Raw genomic sequence first — 17,491 nt, forward strand, 5'->3', positions numbered from 1 at the left:
ATTCTTATCAATTTTAAATATTTTTTAAAAGCAGTAGGTTAATAACAACACACACTCAGAAATGTTACGGCTGAAATGAAATTTAATTACATGTAAACTTTACCTGGAATTTTGTTACATAAGTGCAATGTAGATGTTACATTTTATGAAATTTGTTCCAATAAATGAACTTCATTGGTATAAATTCAAGCACATTTTTCTTTAATGATTCATTATTTGAATAAATAAACCTTTGATTTTGTATATTTCAATTGTATTTTACTCAAAATTATTGTTTCATATTATAAAAGGTGAAGAATCTTTTTTTTAGTGAACGTCTTTAACCAAGTGTCTGTTTTCTCAGTAAACACACAGTTACAAAACTGGACTTTCAGTTAACACAATAAGCATGTGACACACAAACGCACAGGACTCACAAACATACTGCTGGACCAGTAACACAGCAACGCAAGTCCTTAATGTATTTTTATGTAGAAAACAATTAATGTGAATTTTGTGGTTTTAAAAACAATTATGAAGATAATGCGTGGTGGCATCAGGAAGTAAAATGAGTCAAATGTTTTACAGGAATGTAGTCGAGCAAGACTCGGCTCACTCATACTTGTTTTCTTTGAAAGCTTGCTGCCTTCTAACGCCAAGACAAGCTAGACAGCAGCTGCAGTCAGTCAAAGGTATCCTCAAACTCAGCATTGTGACGTATAAAGTGCAGTAGTCCAAACAACATACCAGCAGCTATTCCAGAGTTTTCCCACTCTTGTGAGACGCAAGGACAGTCCTGATGTCCTCTTATTTGTTACCTGTATGTGTTTTGAGAGTATATTCAATTGTCACTATGGTCTCCTGAGAGGAGCCTTTGATAAGAACAAGTAAAATGTCACAACTGCATCTCAAAGGTTTTGGCTTGGCATCAAATCAATACAGGTCACAACATCATCTACAAGCATCATCGTCCACGAGACTCCTGCCTGAGCTCATCTATCAACCTGTCCGACACTATTGCACACAAGACGGGGCTCAGGGCTGATCCCTGATGTAATCCCACCTCCACCTTGAACCCATCTGTCACTTCTACAGCACACGTCACACTGCCCCTCTATTCTCATATTTATTCTGCACCACCTTCACATATTTCACTGCCATGCAGCGAGACTCTTCTGGATCAATTTACTTCATTTTTCATGGCATTTTATATCATTTTCTTTTTGCAAATTTTCTAATCAAATGAATTTTTTGACTATCATTGTGACTTTCCTTGAATGCTCTTTTGACCTTCCTTTGCAGAATGATGGTAGTGCATACTTTAGCACCATCTACTGAGGAGGAAGAGTTTCCTCATGTGCATTTTAAATGTGACATTAAATTTGACCAAATTTACTTTTTCCCTTTTTGTTTAAGGTGGAAATTTGAACTTCTTCAGTTACAAAAATGAAAGTAATTATTTAAAGTTGAAAACTTAGTATATTTTAACATTTAACGCATGCTTAAAGGTTGGGAAGCAGGAGGATTTGCCGTTTCCCTTTCTTTTTAATTTAGGTTTTAATGAATTCATAGAGCTCAATGGAAGTCACGTCAATCTGTTAAAATCCGAATAGCAGCAAATTTTTAATGCGAGCTCTTTGTGGAGGTATCTACAATCCTTCCAGGTGTTTGTTTATTAATTCATAGCAATATTTAAATGTCCGTAAAACATAATTACACTAAGTTTTTAATTCTCTTTAAGCTAATTGAAGTAAGAATAAAAAAGGAATGTAAAAAGGCAACAATAACTTTTACGGGTTTTTTGTAATTAAAGAATTACTAAAATAGATTTTACATTTCCCAGAAGCCTCTTTGTCTTTACTTTTTATCATTTCTGAGAACACAACAAGTAATTGCAAGTATGTGCATATGTTAAAGTATTGTTCTGTAATTATTCTTTTTTAAAAGCAACTAATTATAAGTAAAATGATCTTTAAAATGAACACACTGAAAGCTACAAGGACAACTCAGGTTTTCACAACATGTTTCAGGCTTTGCGGGAACCGGGACGGAGTGAGCACTCTTCGCGTTCTCCCGCTCTCACTCGGTCGGTAACCAAGCCGAGGCTTCCCTGCTTTTGCCATGACAACAAAGAAACGATCCCGGTACATTCCCTGTTGTTTGGCCCCTGGTCACTAGGTAACAGCAACGCGAATCCAAGAAAAAACATCCGGAAAAGATCCCCGATTGTTCTTCTGTTCGTTTAAACGAAGAACACCAGAAGACGCTTCTTTACGCATCAGAATTCCTGAGCGACAAATCCACTAAAAGACATGACGACGCATTCGCTTCCTTTTTTAGAGAACAGTCCTGGTCAAAAACTCCAGGTGGGAAATGGAGTAAACAACATTTTTGTGACACAGTCGCAGGACAGCAGGTAGGCCCGTGGTTTTGAGAAGCAGCAAGTTAGTCTGATGTCCTACCCCATTCATACATGCCTTTACTGTCTTAGACTGTTACTGACAGTTTTCTCTTCACACACAGAAGGGAAGATGATGCCAATCACATACCAGTTTTAAAAGTGGTAAGATTTGTGCCTTCACAGAAAATAGTCTCACTTCCACAGGTTCTATTTCTTCTATTTCCTGCTTTATACCTTTAATTCTATTTGATTTTACTTCTCCTTTTAAACCACTTGGTAACTTTTCTTTTGAGGCGTTTTTCATAAATGCACCCTGCAAAGGTTTCAGTATTAAAGCATCTGAGTCGTTCTGGTTGTGTGTGTGTGTGTGTGTGTGTGTGTGTGTGTGTGTGTAGCCTTCGAGCAGAGTCTTGGAGGCAGGAGTGACTACTTTACAAAAGACCCTGGTTCTGAAGAAACAGGCAGAGCTGGATGAGGTGGAGAAGCGACTTGCACTTAAACGGCTGGATTTTAAAGCCTGCATGGAGGCCCTTGCTCAGCGAAGGTCTGAACTTGAAATAAAACTACAAGAGGTGAGCTGAGACCACCTTAAATGAGAAGCAGTAGTAGTTATCCATCATCTGAAAGAGACTGTCCTAATGTGGCTGGCTTTTGTCTTTTCTTTTCATGCAGACTAAAGAAAAAGTAGGGAAATTTGAGAAGTTCGTAGCTGAGAATGAAGCAAAGCGACGCAGAGCGTTAAAGAGCTGTGAAGCTTCACGGGCGCAAAACATTTTTAAAAAGCAGCAGATAAAAGATTTGACAGAACAGCTTAAAGGATTCAGAGACAGGTGAGACCTTGAAATGTTGTTTTTAATTGAAAGATTTCTTTCATGAAGTTGTTTTTTAAGCCCGGCTTTGCCATGGTTTAATTTGCAGGAGGCAAGTTTTAAAGGAGAGAGTGGCAAAATACAAAATCTATGAGGATTATTTGATAAAAACACGAGATTATCTCCCCAGCAGTAAGTTCAAATGCTCATTATTGAGCCTTCAAATGAACTTGCTTTGTTTAGCCTGTTGAGTAAAGCACACAGTCCGTTTCAGATTACCTCGATGACGGGTCTGAATCTCTAGTCATGCCCATCATTCGGCGTCATGAGACCTTATCCATCACACACCAGGAGCTGCTGCAACGTTTGCAACGTATGGAGGCGGAGGTGGAGGAAGGCCAGCGGCAGCTGCAGAATATGAAGGAGGAACACAGCGTAAAGAAACTGGTCAGATATACAAATACGGATGTTAGATGTATCATGTCTTCATAGCAGTACTGTAGTTTATAGCGGTTGATGTGTTTTTGTATGTATTGCAGATGGCCAATAAAGAGCTGTCTGAACTGCAGAGTGAGTTAGAGACTCTCAAAGAGAAGAACAAGCAGGCAGAGGTTAACTTGCAGATGGAGCAAGACTTATCCAGAGAGAAGGTATGCCTTCCAGATTAGCTGGATGTGACCCTGCTCATTAATCTTGGGAACTTTGGGTAGAAATAATGTCATGTGTGCCCTTCATGTTTCAGGTTACAGAAGTGGGAAGACTGCTTATGGCCATCAGCAACCTTGCAGAACAGTGTTACCTACCAGAATACGGACCGCTGGGAAAGATGAACGCGCTGACAATGATGGACATGGTGAAGGTATTTACGTGCAGGATGAGATGATTGTTAGGGTCCATTTTTAGTTTACCCAAATCTTGACTGACCATTTCTTTCAGGAGTACATTCTGGACAAGGTAGACACGGAGAGGAGAGCGAGGAGGATGATGGAGTTGGGGAGTTCGATGACGAGCACAACCGCCGCGGCAAACAAAAGAGAGAGGGGGTCAATGAGAAGCTTTGGAAGTAAAACACAAATCAAAAGTTCAAGTAAAGTCAGCAGAAGGAGTGAGACATTTGGTTGATGTTGTAGTTTGAGTATTCATCACAGTGTTGTCTCTTATGGTTTGTTGAGAGTGGAGGTTCGTTCTTGAGGTGGGGAGAAGCATTTGCTACCACTTCGTAGCAAATGAAGTGTTACCAAAACCTTGAGAAAAAAAAAAGCTTGTAGGAGAACATAATGTTTTTTTTTTCATTATTTGCCTTTATAACATTTGTTCAGTGTTTAAAAAAATGTGTGCACCAACCTTTGCACTTAAGACGTCATAGACAAGGAAATGAAAACGTAGCTGTTTGAAATGAGATCCTCATGTTTAACAGGTCATCCGAACTTGTAAATTTGGATTTGGGCACATTGTATTGTGAATGTTGCTTTTATTTAAAATAAATAAATAAATAAAAACAAATAAAGTGGTCATAATCAAATTATGTAAATGCTCACTCAATCAACAGCAATCCACCACCTTTGCATTATGCAAAACACCAAAAACAAGCAGCCAATAAAATCTCCTTTGACCCTATTGCCTCACATTTCCCACGTTTCAGAGTTAAAACCTGTGATGCCACGACAATAATGTAAAAAGCATAGTTTCTTGTTACTTTGGTGATTCGGATTGCTTACCCAAACCTATGACTGGGTGCCCCGAAAGCTTTATTGTAAGCACCCCACCAGCACGATGCATGAAAAATAGTATATGAACAATAAAAAACAATTTTAAGTACATTTTTAATACAAATATGATCCTATTTAGCAGATAAAAGCCTGATTCAGTACTTTCATGAGAAACTGAAGACATGGCTCGCACGCTATAAAAACCCCGATCTGGCCCTTTAACACAAGCACGTGGTTTCCGCAAACATCCGGTTTTTAGAAAGTAGGAACGAAAAGGCAACAATGTTTTGACACGCGTATTTCTTAACTGTCGTTACGGGGTTTTTTGTATTGTTTCCAGGTTGTTGAAATATGAAGGTACGTCACACGGTCAGGTAACTCTTGAAACTGCGGGGTTTTTTTTTCCAGGTAGTAAAACTGCTTGTTCGTCCACAGATGGAGGATGGCAGCTTGGTTTCGTGCAGAGAGGACATTTCTTCGCTGTTCCCTGCGCAAATGCTGAGTGCCAAACAGCAAGTAGGCTATCTCGAAAAAGGGCTGAGGTTGATGTAGTGCAGGTGGTCACGGTCACCCCTCATAACGACTCTAGAATAACCGGACCTGTTGTCCTTTCTCAGGATCTGAGCAGCCAGTTTTCCGCCGTAAGAAAAGTTTGCGGCGACGGGAACTGCTTCTACAGAGCTTTCTGCTTCGCATACTTGGAGTCAGTCCTACACAGTACCAGGGATTTGCAGAGGTCAGATTTAATTACTGCTGTCACTAATATCACCTGATGATTGAACAGCGTTGATTTGATAAGGGCGGTGCTCGTCTCGCCCCTCTCAATGTTAGGTTCAAGGACAAGATAATCCAGGGCAGCGCAATTTTGGTCTCTGCAGGATTTGAGGAGGATTTCTTCAGGCACCACCTGGACACGGTAAATGCACTCATATTTTTGTTTTTCTTCCAACAAGTTATTAGCATCTCCTCAGACCTCATTAGTAAAATAATGGGGGGGGGAAATGGCACTTTGTAGCCTGTGAGCTTTGACTTGCCGTTTGATGTGTATGTAGTACATGCATCGAACAAATGATAACTGTGTGTGTGTGTGTGTGTGTGTGTGTGTGTGTGTGTGTGTAAAAAAATATCCTAGTCATTAGACCAGGGGTCTCCAATCCCAGTCCACGAGGGCCGGTGTCCCTGCAGGTTTTAGATGCGTCCTTGATCCATCACAGCTGATTAAATGGATAAATTAGCTTCTCAACATGTCCTGAAGTTCTCCAGAGGCTGGTAATGAACTAATCATGTGATTCAGGTGTGTTGACCCAGGGTGAGATCTAAAACCTGCAGGACACCGGCCCTCGTGGACTGGGATTGGGGACCCCTGCATTAGACCGATGTCTGCTTCTCAACTACTTGTGTACTGATTGGACCATTTGCTTTGCGTCTACAATTTCAACTGCAACACTGTACAAAGATTTTGAATCACCCCTTATTTCCTTACATTTTCCTGGGAAAACGGATACAGCATTTTACTGAAATGTGCAAAGTAATTGTAATGTAGACTAAGGTTAAAAAAAAAAAAAGTGTGCAGTGAGCTTTAAAAGTCAATATTTGGTATGACTACATTTTATTTAACACAGCCTGAACACTCTCAGGCAGCTCTCTTGCCATTTCTTAAAGTCTTCATGGATAGTTCCTCAGGCTTTTCGGAGGACATCCAAAGCCCCCAGGTAGACCTTCCATGGTTTAGATGGCTATAAAACATTGTTTAATTAATCACACTATAAGACCTGTTGCCACTATTTTATTCTGCTGGAACCAAAATGGTGGCAGCAGGCTTAGGAAGTCGGAGTATGTATATCAACCTAATTCAGAATCTGGCCATCTGGATGTATGTCTCTCTGTATTACACACCAGTTTGTTCTGATTTTAAAAACAAAGTATTACTCCTGCGCTTCACCAGTTTGGCATCCTGCTAGACCTGTGTAGTTATTTTAAAAAGGTGCAGAAAATGACTCTTGAATGAAATCTTACAGGCACCATATTTTCTGTAAAAAAGCAAAGTCTAATTGTTCCTCTTTCTGTTGAAGGTTCTTCAGGTTGTTGAGCAAAGCCAAGCAGATGTAATTGCACTATTCAGGCTCTTCAATGAGCATACTACCTCCGACAGTGTTGTGCAGTATCTCAGGCTGCTCACTTCAGCACACCTGCAAAACAATGCAGACTTCTTCCGCAACTTTGTGGAAGCACCTGATCTACATGTCTACTGTCATGAAGTTGGTATCGGCGTTGCTGCCATATACTGCATAAAGAACCTCTGAATTATTTAAAGTGGATAATTTGAAGGATTTTGATTAAAATCTCTTCTCTTCGTTAAGGAAGTGGAGGCTATGGCGATGGAGTGTGATCATGTGGACATCTCGGCTCTGTCTCAGGCTCTGGACATCTCCATCCACATCGTCTCTATGGAAGGCGACGGACAACAGCTGGCTCACCACATCATTCCAGAAAATGGGGACCCATCCCTGCATCTCCTCTACCACACATCTCATTACGATATTCTCTACCCTCGGGCACAACTATGACCAACGAAACTCTGCTCGAATCAGGAATATTGACTCCGGTTGAATAAATTCCAACTGGGCTTGAAGACACTTACAAAATTAGATTTTTATAAAATCTTACAGTTTACAGGAATCCATCATCTGGGGATGAGGATCTGTTGCACAATGTGCACTAAACATTTAGACTTTAAAATGCTGTTTACTTTTTTTTACCCTTTTTATAAATTGTGTCATTTGAAGTTTTTAATAAACCTCTCAATAAACAAGTCATTTTGCCTTCTTCTGTTTTTTCTGCCGTGGATGGATACTCGTCTCTGGTTTCTTCTGTGTTGAAACCCTGGTTAGGGCACTCTCCATCCCAGCAAGGGGCATTTGGGGCAGGGGGAGCTTTCCCATTTGAGTAGGATACTTGGTCTTCATTACATTCTTGAAAATGGGCAGTGAAATCAAACGCTTCAACTCCTTTTTCATCCCCTTCACCATCCTCTGCTGCTCTCTGTCTGCATCCTCATCATTTGCATTGCCTGTGGAAATGTGTGGACTTAATTTTCTGCATTGAAACTTTATTTTGAAATGCAAACTTGTTCTAAAAAGTGCTGGTTTTTACCAAGTAATAAGTCATCATCCAGATCCACCTCCAGGGCTTCTGCTGCTTGCTTGAGCCAGGAGTTGTGGTGTTTCTCCTTGCTGTTGTAGTACTCTACCTTTTCAATTCTCCTGGCCAAGTTTACTCGCTCCTGTGGAGGAACCCAAGTTATATCAGTTAAACCCTTTAACATCAAAAATGGACAGGACCTTATGCTGATGGATCTCACCATGATTGCATCCATGCATCTGGTCTCTATGGGAAATGTGGGAAGCTCTTCGTCCTTTCCAAGACTCTTGCATATCTTTTTGAAGTTCATCATGTCATCTGGGCTTACTAGCAGCATACAGAGGCCCTCTTTAGTCGCTCTTGCTGTTCTCCCACTCCGATGCACGTACGTCTCAGATGTTCTAGGAACCTGGTATGAACAAATCGCACTTCTTGAGGAACAGTGCTCATTACATTGCTGTAGTTATAAGCTGTTGCCCAACATTCATCTTTTAAGCTGGTTTTTATTGTAAGGTAAAGACCCTCCTATGAGCAAGCATTTGGCGACAAAACTCCCTTTTAACAGGAAGAAACCTCCAGCAGAAAAAGACTCGGATGTGCAACCATCTGCTGAAACTGGTTGGGGGTGAGGGGAGGGAGACGAGACAAAAGGCACATTGATGAAGAGAGCTAGAGTTTAATAACAAATGATAAATGCACAGTCGTGTATAAACACTGAGTGCATCACGGGAAACCTGCAGGGACTGTGTTTTATGGCTGTGGTGGTTAGTGTTGTGGCTAATTGATAACCTCTTATTCATGCTGGAGAATCCTTGGGCAACTGTTTAAGGGGTTACCTGGTAGTGAATAACATGCTGGACATTGGGGATATCCAGGCCTCTTGCTGCCACATCAGTAGTCAGGAGAACACAACTGTGAAGAGAAACAAAAGAAATGGCAATATCAAAGCTAGGTGCCTTTAAAAAAATAAGAAATCACTAATGTTTTACAGTAAATACAGCTCAAGACTGCTGCTGATTACAGGAACTACAAAAACCATCAGGACTTGAATGTGTCAAATGTTTAAAATGTGAATACTTTCACAAATTTAAAAAATGGTTTTAAAGTAGATAAAGACAAAACTATTTCAGGCATTTTTGTGCATACTAGACGAATTCCTTACTCCCACAGTTAAAGTTTAGATGTCACCAGTGGCACACAGTTACTGGATAAATGCTGAAGACAACTTGATGTTGCTACTGCAAATGTGAGCACAACTCACTTCTCCCTCTCAGCGAACCTCTCCAGGTTTTTCAGCCGTTGTTTCTGGTGCATGTTGGCATGTAGAGGCAGCGGAGTACAGTCTAATATAACCAGCAGAGAATTCAGCCTCTTTATACAGTCAATACTGTTGGCAAACACCATGGTGCGCCCAGGATACTGGAGCAGGAAGTAATAGAGGTAGAAGTCCTTCTCATCCTTCTGACAGTGGATTTGAGTCTCAATCAGTGTCTCCACAGTTGCCTCCTTCCTGGTGAGGTCAATGACTTTGGGCTTGGACTTAATCCCCACTTTCTCCATAAGAATTTCCAGCTTGTTCCTCTGGTCCAGATTCTTCTTCTTCTTTTGAAGGAGGCGAGTGGGAAGGCTGTGAACCATCGTCAAAGTGGCAGAGAACACAAAAGTTTGCCTAGTGGGATTGAAGTGTGTCGTATTTAGCATTTCCAGCAAATTCTCCAGCTCGGCAAAATGCCCTCTTTCTACCATGCGATCAGCTTCATCGATGACCAGACACCTGTGTCATAGGAAGAAGAGGAATTAAGAAAGGATAACAAAAATCTAACAAATAGGCCTGCCTGAAAGACCTTTATCACAGAACACAGAATCAGGCTCTTTCACACATGATATGATTTGAGGGTTAAAAGCAGTGTCAGTAATCGGGTGAAGGAAAAAAAAAAAAAAAAACTTATTGTGATATTTTGTGTGGCGATATTGTATTGATACAGGAACACCAAATATTAATATTTTATTAAATACATTAAAATACTCTGGGAAAACTTTAAAAAGAGGGCTCGATTCACCTGATAGGAGGCACCCTTCCTACTAACAGGTGTAGTCTGATTTGGACTGACTGCAATCACTCTGCAAATAATTGTTATCTAATATATGAAACCAGACAGATAGCCAACATGTTTCCATGAGTCTGAATGAGTCTTTCTCAATGTGCACAGTTCATCAACTGGCTGCCAGCTGGTTCTATTTTAGTTATATTCCCATAAAAATAGGAAGGTCAATGAGCGCAAGTTAAATGTTAATAGTAAACTAAAGTAAAATAATAAAAAAAATAATACTTTAGGAAATAACTTGCAGTTTAAAAAAGGTGATATATTTTATTGGAATACTCAGCATATCACAAAATAATAAAAATCATGATAATATCATATCGTAAGTGAAGTACTGTGATAATATTGTATCGATTACCACCTCTAGCAAATAAGTCAGACAGTCTTAAATTAAGGCTCACCTGAGCTGCCTGAGGTTGACCAGATGTGGGTGCCTCTCCTTGATCAAATCCCACAAACGCCCCGGAGTTGCTATGATGATCTCTGGCCTGCGTTTCAGCACTCGTCTTTGTTTCTGCTGTGCCATTCCACCCACCACTAAGGCTGTTTTTATATCTGCACAGCAGGAAAACATTAGCTATGCTGACATTTATACATCTCTTACGAGAAAACTGCTATCGTAACACTCTGATGAGCTATGACTTACCTGTGAATTTTGCCACAGCATCAATATGATGTTTGACCTGAACAGCCAGCTCCCTGGTGGGAGTGAGAACCAGTCCTAAGAGGGGCCGACTCTGAGCACCAGCGGGTTTTTCATCAAAATCAAAGTCTGCATTCTTGATTACCCGAACACATCCAAGCTGTTCATCTTCTACGTCGCTGTGTTCATCTTCATCTGAGTCTCCTTGATTCTGATCTTCAGCACCTTCATCGTTTTCTTTAGAAGCCTCCACTCCCTCCTCTTGGTCCTCTTCAGCTGATTTTGTACACTCATCTACAGGTGGTAAGTACAAACTCTCCACCTTTGTGACTGGTTCAGCGTCATCATTAGGTTTTTCTGGGCTATTCTTCCACTCCAGGATGGTATGGATTATGGGAATGCCGAAAGCCAGTGTCTTACCACTTCCTGTAAGTACAACATCCGTATTAGCTCCACTTTTAAAAATCTGTGAACAGAACATGACACTATAAACCTATCACTTTTATCTTACCAGTTTCAGCTGCTCCCAGTATATCCATACGATCCCTGATAGCTGGAGGCAAACACAGGGCTTGGATCGGTGTCGGTGAACCAAATCCAAGACTGCTCAGTGCCCTCAGGACAGGTGGGGGGACAAACAGGTCCTTCCACGCACTCATGTCAACATTTTTGTCTTCAGAACCAGAAAGTGCAGCGTTTGTCCAATTTTTTGCCTTCTTGTGTGGGGCCTTTGTCACTTTATCTTGACTGGATTTTTCTTTTTCCAGATCTGATGAAGACTCTGGGTTCGGCTGTTCTTCTGGGACTGTATCCTGCACTGTCTGCTGCCCTTTCCCCCTTTTCTTCTTCTTCTTCCTGCTTCTCTTTGCATCTTTGGGATCAGCAGTGATGGCTGCAGAATCATTTTCATCGGCCTCACCTGCTACCCCATCCTCTCCTCCCTCAGTGGCAGCATTATCCTTCTGCTTTACGTCTTGTGCAGAAATATTTTCCGACTCCGTTGCAATCCCTTTCTTGTTTTTCCTCTTTTTCTTGGCTTTTTTCTTCTCTGGCTCACTTGTGCTCTCCCCCTCTTTGATCTCAGAGTCTCCTTTCTCTCCAGCCTCCTCGCCGTCACCAGCTTTTCTTTTCTGTGCTTTCTTCTTCTTCTCCCTTTTCAGCTCTTTTGCTGCTTTGGCCGCAGCCTTCTCACTGTTTATTAAACGGTAATCCGTGAGCTCTTCGAAACACACCAGACCCTCCAAGCCCTCCTCGGAGAAGACGCTGGGATCGAGGTCTATGGTTTTCCATTTGCCTTTCATGTCGATGCAACGTTTCGCTGGCTTCCCTAGCCCGGTGGACATGCCTTTGTTTTTCGCCTTCATCTTCTTTGTCTTCATTTTTCTGAAAAAAAGTAAAGGTGTAAAATAAGTGACTTTAGCCGACCTCGTGAAGTTCCTAACGTTTAGTTATTAAAAGCGCACGTGCACCCCACGTTTCTTAATGCCAGCGGACAACTATTAACCGATAATTAACAGAAACTAAGCGTACAAAGTCTCCAGTAAACTACTAGTTGAATTAGTAAGTACTAAAGTCTTACCTCGACTGAGTGTAGGCTCTCTTAGACTTCTGCTACGATTACAACAACGCGAGACACGAGGGCGCAGCCATGACAGTGTTGATCACGTGGTTTGAAAAACTTTATTTAAACAACAGGCGCTGTTTCAATATCTCTGGTCATTTTTTAAATACGTAACCCCTTATACCGCCTATATAAACGTTTAGAAAAAATTAATAAACGTTTAAATAATACCCGAGGATGTCAAGGGTTTCAGTTTATCAGCTTTCAGTTCAAGGATAATACGCTGTAATTTCTTAAGGTGTATTGAAGTTTGTGCCGAGGGAGTTGCTTCACTACAGTAGTATTTATTATTCGTAGCAAAGATAATTACAGTTATTTTTTAATGAAGGTTGTACCTGACAAACTAGCATATAATCTAGTACATAAATAAATTACGGAGCCCCGCAGGGGACATGGGAGAAAAAAAAATTAGGGAGAAAAAAAAAATTAAGACGGACTTTTGCGAGATCTCGCAAAACAAACTCGGGATTTTTAGCCGCATTCTTCGGAGGCCGCCAGCTCGAAGCCGACCGGGAGGTCGAGGCACGATGTGCCGGGAAAGCGGTGTTCCTCCCGGCTGTAGTAGGTCTCGACCTCCCGTTAGCTTCGAGTTAGTGGCCGCCAGCTCGAAGCCGACCGGGAGGTCGAGGCACGATGTGACGGGAAAGCGGTGTTCCTCCCGGCTGTAGTAGGTCTCGACCTCCCGTTAGCTTCGAGCTAGTGGGTGTCAGATCTCCAAAAACGTCGGAGCACTTTTGCAAATATGTGATGTCTTGTAAACCGAGCAGGTATCTGACGTTTACACAACTACATTCACGCCTCAAAATATATTAAAAGTGTATTTTGTGACCCAGAAAGAGTAATATTACAACTAAGTAGCTGCCGCCATTGTTGGAATTCAACTTTCGCGAGAAAGTTTTGCGAGATCCCGAGTTTGTTTTGCGAGATCTCGCAAAAGTCCGTCTTAATTTTTTTTTTTCTCCCTAATTATTTTTCTCTCCCATGTCCCCTGCGGGGCTCCGTAATAAATAAACGCATTTGTGGAAAAGAAAGTTTTCATTGGGCTCTGCCGTCCTGTAAAATAAAATAAAATAAAAATAACTACACCCTCATGTTTCAGGAGCTGACTCTCTGGGAGTCTCCCACATCATTGTTTAAGAATTTTAGCCCACGTAGCAAGAGTACTCTTGCTTCAATTCTTGAAGGTTGCAGGCATTCATTCATACACAGCTCTCTTAACGTCCTGCCACAGCATTTCAGTCGAGTTGAGGTCTGGACTTTGACTGGATCACTGAGTCAACATCTTGATTCTTTCCTTTTTCAGCCATTCTGTTGTAGCTTTGCCCAAACCCGCAATGTTCTGTTTCATTACACACTGAAATTTGATCATTTGACTCATTTGCATACAAAGATCCCAAAAGTCCTTTGATATGATATGTTGTGTTTGGTTTTCACAAAACATGGCGTTGTGCATTGTGCACTTGGGTCTCATCTGTCTAAAGAGGCTCTTATGGTTTTCTCAGATGCAACTTTGAAAACTTTAGCCATGCTGTTTGATTGTACTGTCATGAACATTGCTTAACATGCAAACGGAGACTTTTAGAGTGGGTGGGGTGTGTGTGTGATCAGGTAAATGAAATAAATTTGTCTAAATTTTGCCTCTTTTTAAAATTACTGTAAAAACAAAACCTTTAAGGCAAAAGAAGAATCTTTATTTACAATTATTATAGTCAACCAGTAGCATCAGTTTAATAACCTGATAAGATGTGCATTATTAGAACGTGGTACTGATGTTTTTGTTTGACAGATGCAGTTACAGCAGTAATTTGTCGATTAAGTGATTACATTTACTCTGGTTGTCATAATTTGGAGATGTACGCACATTTAAAAGATCCAAGTTTGTGATGCAGGTGACGTCTTTATTATTATTGGTGAATTATGTTGTAGGAACAGAACAGAAAAAAACAAGCTTTAAACTGTCTGGGATTAAAACATCCACCAAATTAGTCATGTAGAAGCCACTTAAGAATGAACACATTACAGTGGCAAAACTATTTTTTGGTGGGGTCAATCACCCTCCCCATGAACAGCAGGCAGTTTGTGTTTTCATGGTATATGAAGAAGAAGAAGGGTCTGTTTATAGTGAAGGTCCTCGGCAGGGAGTATGGAATGATACCGATTGTTGTGGCAGCTGCTGCAGTTGTTCCTGTCTCATCCACATCAACCATGGCCTTGTGAAGCACCTACAATTTCACAGCAAGGTTAAAAGTGTTTTGCTGCACTATTTGGGGAACAGGCACATGTGTCGCTACATGATATCGAAAGTGACAACTAACCTCTGACAGCTTGAGCTCTTTGTCCTCACTGAGCTTTGTCAAATTGGACAAATTATTAAAGACACTGGTCATGCCCATATCCGGTAGAAGATTATGCAGGGAGTACGACTGCTCCATGTTGAATTTGGGCATCTTGACTTCTAGTTTCCTGCAAACAAGACATGAGTTGACATGTTGAATAGACTGGCTCATCTGCTGCTGCAGGCATTGTTTGATGGTCATTTAGACTTTTTACAGCTAAAAAACAAAATATGCAGACACTTGGTTAAAGCGAGGCATTTTTCCACATGTACATTTTTCTCAGCTTTGCGATCCAGCTCTGAAACCTCTCTGCAGTAATCTCATCATCCACCATAGTGTAGTCCATGTCTGGGTTGGGGAGCAGGATAAGCATGGAAACACCCTCTTGGTATGGCAGTTTCAGCACTTTGGCTCTCAGAGAAACATCTTCTGCAGTGTAGTACTTGTCTTCTTTGAACATCATAGGCACCTGCACAATATTATAATTATCGATGTAGAAGGGTGCATTTCGAGTCAAATTGGAGTTGAAAGGCATCTTCCAGGCTCCTGTGGAGCAGGTAATATTGTACATTTAGTTATAAACAAAACAGTTCAAAGGTGCAGACATGAATATTAGTATAATTAATAGCACATAAACCCAAAATCTAAAGTGTGCAAAAAAGATTTAATTTACCTTGAAAGAAAATTGCATTCATTAACAGGAGTTTGGTCTGTTCGTCCAAGGCTGAAATCATCTCTGTAATCTTGCCTCCAGTCTTGTCCCTAATGTACTCATTGATTACTCTGATACTCTCCGTTGTGTCCGCAAAATCAACAGTTTTGATATCTGCATTAAAAAACTTATTGATTTTGGTTTCAAACTCCCTCTCTATGATAAATTGGGGTTGGATAAACAAGGCCATGCTATGATCAAATTCCAGCGATCCGTTTTGCGTGACGTTCTCGTGAAGGAGTTGAAACAGTTTAGGGATAAGATCCGGCTGGTCGGCCCTCTCCAGCGCCTCCAGGTTTAGTACCTTCAGGATCTCCTTGTGTGTGACACCGTCAGAAGCCATTAGAAGAGCCGCAAAACTGGTAGAGATACTCAGGGGGGAAAAAAAGATGTTCTTGTCGTTGTAACTGGATATCTTTCTGTAAAGGTTCATGGCAAAGTCCATATTTTTGAAGGAGAGATCTGAGATGGTGGCACTGTTAGGTTCAGCTTGGTGGATAGGAGTCAGAAAGCACAGGAGGGCCACGAAGAGAAAACAGGCCATCTTCATTGTGTTTAACATCAAAATCAGAACCTGGAAAGTTTTGGGTGCACACACAGAAACGAGAAATAAAAAAAAAAAAGCACCACTGTACAGCAGCACAATCACTAAATCTACAAAAAAATATAAGATTACACCAACTGAATACTCATTTCTTCATTATACTTGGAAAACGCTCCGAAATTCAGTTTGTTTTTAAGTTTAATGAAATAACACACGTACCTTTCAGCTTGGCTCAGATTGTGCCTGAAATTTCTCTGTATTTTTTGGGGGGAACAAAGTGCAAGTGTGCTCTACATGTTACACATTAACCACAAAACACGTATTCAGAGGTGAATCCATAAGAATCAATCGATAAGTAAATGAGACACGAGAAGCATTGGGAGTGATTTTCACTTTAATCCTGGAATGAGAACCAATATATTAAATGAAAGAATGTGCTGTTCTAACATGAAGTATAACAAAAATAATGAATTTAAGAACACAGTGAATAAAATAATAATAAAAAAACCCCAACTACCAACATTTTCTAATTTTTCACAAGTGCATTTTAAATAGAAAAAAAATAGTAGATCCAAAGGAAACAGAACGGTAACAAAATCTTGGAATCTTAAAAATCATCCAGCACAATAAGCCAAACTTTGCATGACATCTAACATGTTAGTGAAGGCATCAAGACACATTTGCGCTGAATGGTCAGTTCGATGTTCTGAATGAATGTAAAGTGTTTTAATGCTGTAGTTTGGTGTAGTCACAAGGACAGATTCTCACTTTCAGGACTTTACGGTCCTGTAGAGAAAAATAAGTGAGAATAAGTCAAATCAACCACTTCCTCAAAGGGTAGGTGATGTGACACATTTTTGACATTTTCTTCATTTATTGAAATTGCTTCCCCCCCCCCCTATTTTCAAGGTCATAATCAGCAAATAAATGAAACCAATGAATCTTTGATTTTCTAACATGTACCCCCCAAAAAAAACAACAACAACAAACAAACAAACAAAAAAAAAAAAACCCAAAAGAAAACAAGGCTGGAAATGCCAGAATTTTGGCTTGTGTGATCATACACTGCTGGAACTATTCATGTTTACATAATGCTTCTTTGTTCCCCACTTATTCGGGACAAAAATAAGAAAAAACAATGCATCAGTGATAAGCAATTTAGATTCAGCAAAAGGTCCTACACAATTTTTTTCATCAATCTGATCAAAAAGTACAAGACACCCTTAAATTGTGTCTGTAAGCCTTGCCTAATCACAAGTTTCATTATGCCTACATGCATACTTATAAGTAATAATAAAGCCACGACATCCAAAATATGCAGCTCTCTAAATGCCTGGGGAGACCACCTGTAGACTGTCATGTATCGAGGTCGATGATGTAAAGAATAAATAACCCACAGATGTTAGTGCTAGTAAAAGTTTTAAGGAGGATGTTTTTTTCTGGTGATGTGCACGTTTCTTTTTTCCACATTATCACATTTTGTTCTACACACTC

General features: G+C 40.5%; 4 protein-coding genes across 5 annotated transcripts; 2 read left to right on the top strand and 2 right to left on the bottom strand.

The window, feature by feature from the left end:
• Positions 1–2,061: 2,061 nt before the first annotated feature.
• Positions 2,062–4,438, top strand: si:ch1073-416d2.4 (coiled-coil domain-containing protein 42 homolog). The gene is made up of 9 exons (XM_040042414.1): positions 2,062–2,395; positions 2,503–2,542; positions 2,776–2,952; positions 3,053–3,210; positions 3,299–3,381; positions 3,464–3,636; positions 3,729–3,839; positions 3,932–4,048; positions 4,126–4,438. Exons 1-9 carry the CDS (start codon positions 2,292–2,294, stop codon positions 4,309–4,311), a joined length of 1,149 nt encoding a protein of 382 aa, XP_039898348.1. The 5' UTR covers positions 2,062–2,291; the 3' UTR covers positions 4,312–4,438.
• Positions 4,439–5,109: 671 nt separating this feature from the next.
• LOC120740224 (ubiquitin thioesterase OTUB2-like) lies at positions 5,110–7,714 on the top strand. 2 transcript variants are annotated; one of them, XM_040042417.1, is made up of 6 exons: positions 5,110–5,255; positions 5,334–5,414; positions 5,516–5,634; positions 5,730–5,814; positions 6,971–7,156; positions 7,259–7,714. In XM_040042417.1, the coding sequence occupies exons 1-6, from the start codon at positions 5,250–5,252 to the stop codon at positions 7,463–7,465; spliced, it is 684 nt and encodes a 227-aa protein (XP_039898351.1). In that variant the 5' UTR covers positions 5,110–5,249; the 3' UTR covers positions 7,466–7,714. The 2 variants fall into 2 exon arrangements, with proteins under 2 accessions (XP_039898351.1, XP_039898352.1); XM_040042418.1 differs by having other exon boundaries at positions 6,971–7,141.
• Positions 7,531–12,847, bottom strand: ddx24 (DEAD (Asp-Glu-Ala-Asp) box helicase 24). Its single transcript, XM_040042413.1, has 9 exons — positions 12,364–12,847; positions 11,296–12,167; positions 10,788–11,210; positions 10,543–10,696; positions 9,301–9,813; positions 8,876–8,951; positions 8,260–8,448; positions 8,052–8,181; positions 7,531–7,968 (listed from the first exon to the last, which is right to left on the bottom strand). Exons 2-9 carry the CDS (start codon positions 12,161–12,163, stop codon positions 7,712–7,714), a joined length of 2,610 nt encoding a protein of 869 aa, XP_039898347.1. The 5' UTR covers positions 12,164–12,167; positions 12,364–12,847; the 3' UTR covers positions 7,531–7,711.
• Positions 12,848–14,352: 1,505 nt separating this feature from the next.
• Positions 14,353–16,047, bottom strand: si:ch1073-416d2.3 (protein Z-dependent protease inhibitor). The gene is made up of 4 exons (XM_040041932.1): positions 15,415–16,047; positions 15,014–15,287; positions 14,721–14,868; positions 14,353–14,627 (listed from the first exon to the last, which is right to left on the bottom strand). The coding sequence occupies exons 1-4, from the start codon at positions 16,013–16,015 to the stop codon at positions 14,436–14,438; spliced, it is 1,215 nt and encodes a 404-aa protein (XP_039897866.1). The 5' UTR covers positions 16,016–16,047; the 3' UTR covers positions 14,353–14,435.
• Positions 16,048–17,491: the final 1,444 nt, after the last annotated feature.

This window comes from Simochromis diagramma, unplaced genomic scaffold (assembly GCF_900408965.1).
Source record: "Simochromis diagramma unplaced genomic scaffold, fSimDia1.1 OVJJ01000304.1, whole genome shotgun sequence".
Taxonomy (NCBI): Eukaryota; Metazoa; Chordata; class Actinopteri; order Cichliformes; family Cichlidae; genus Simochromis; species Simochromis diagramma.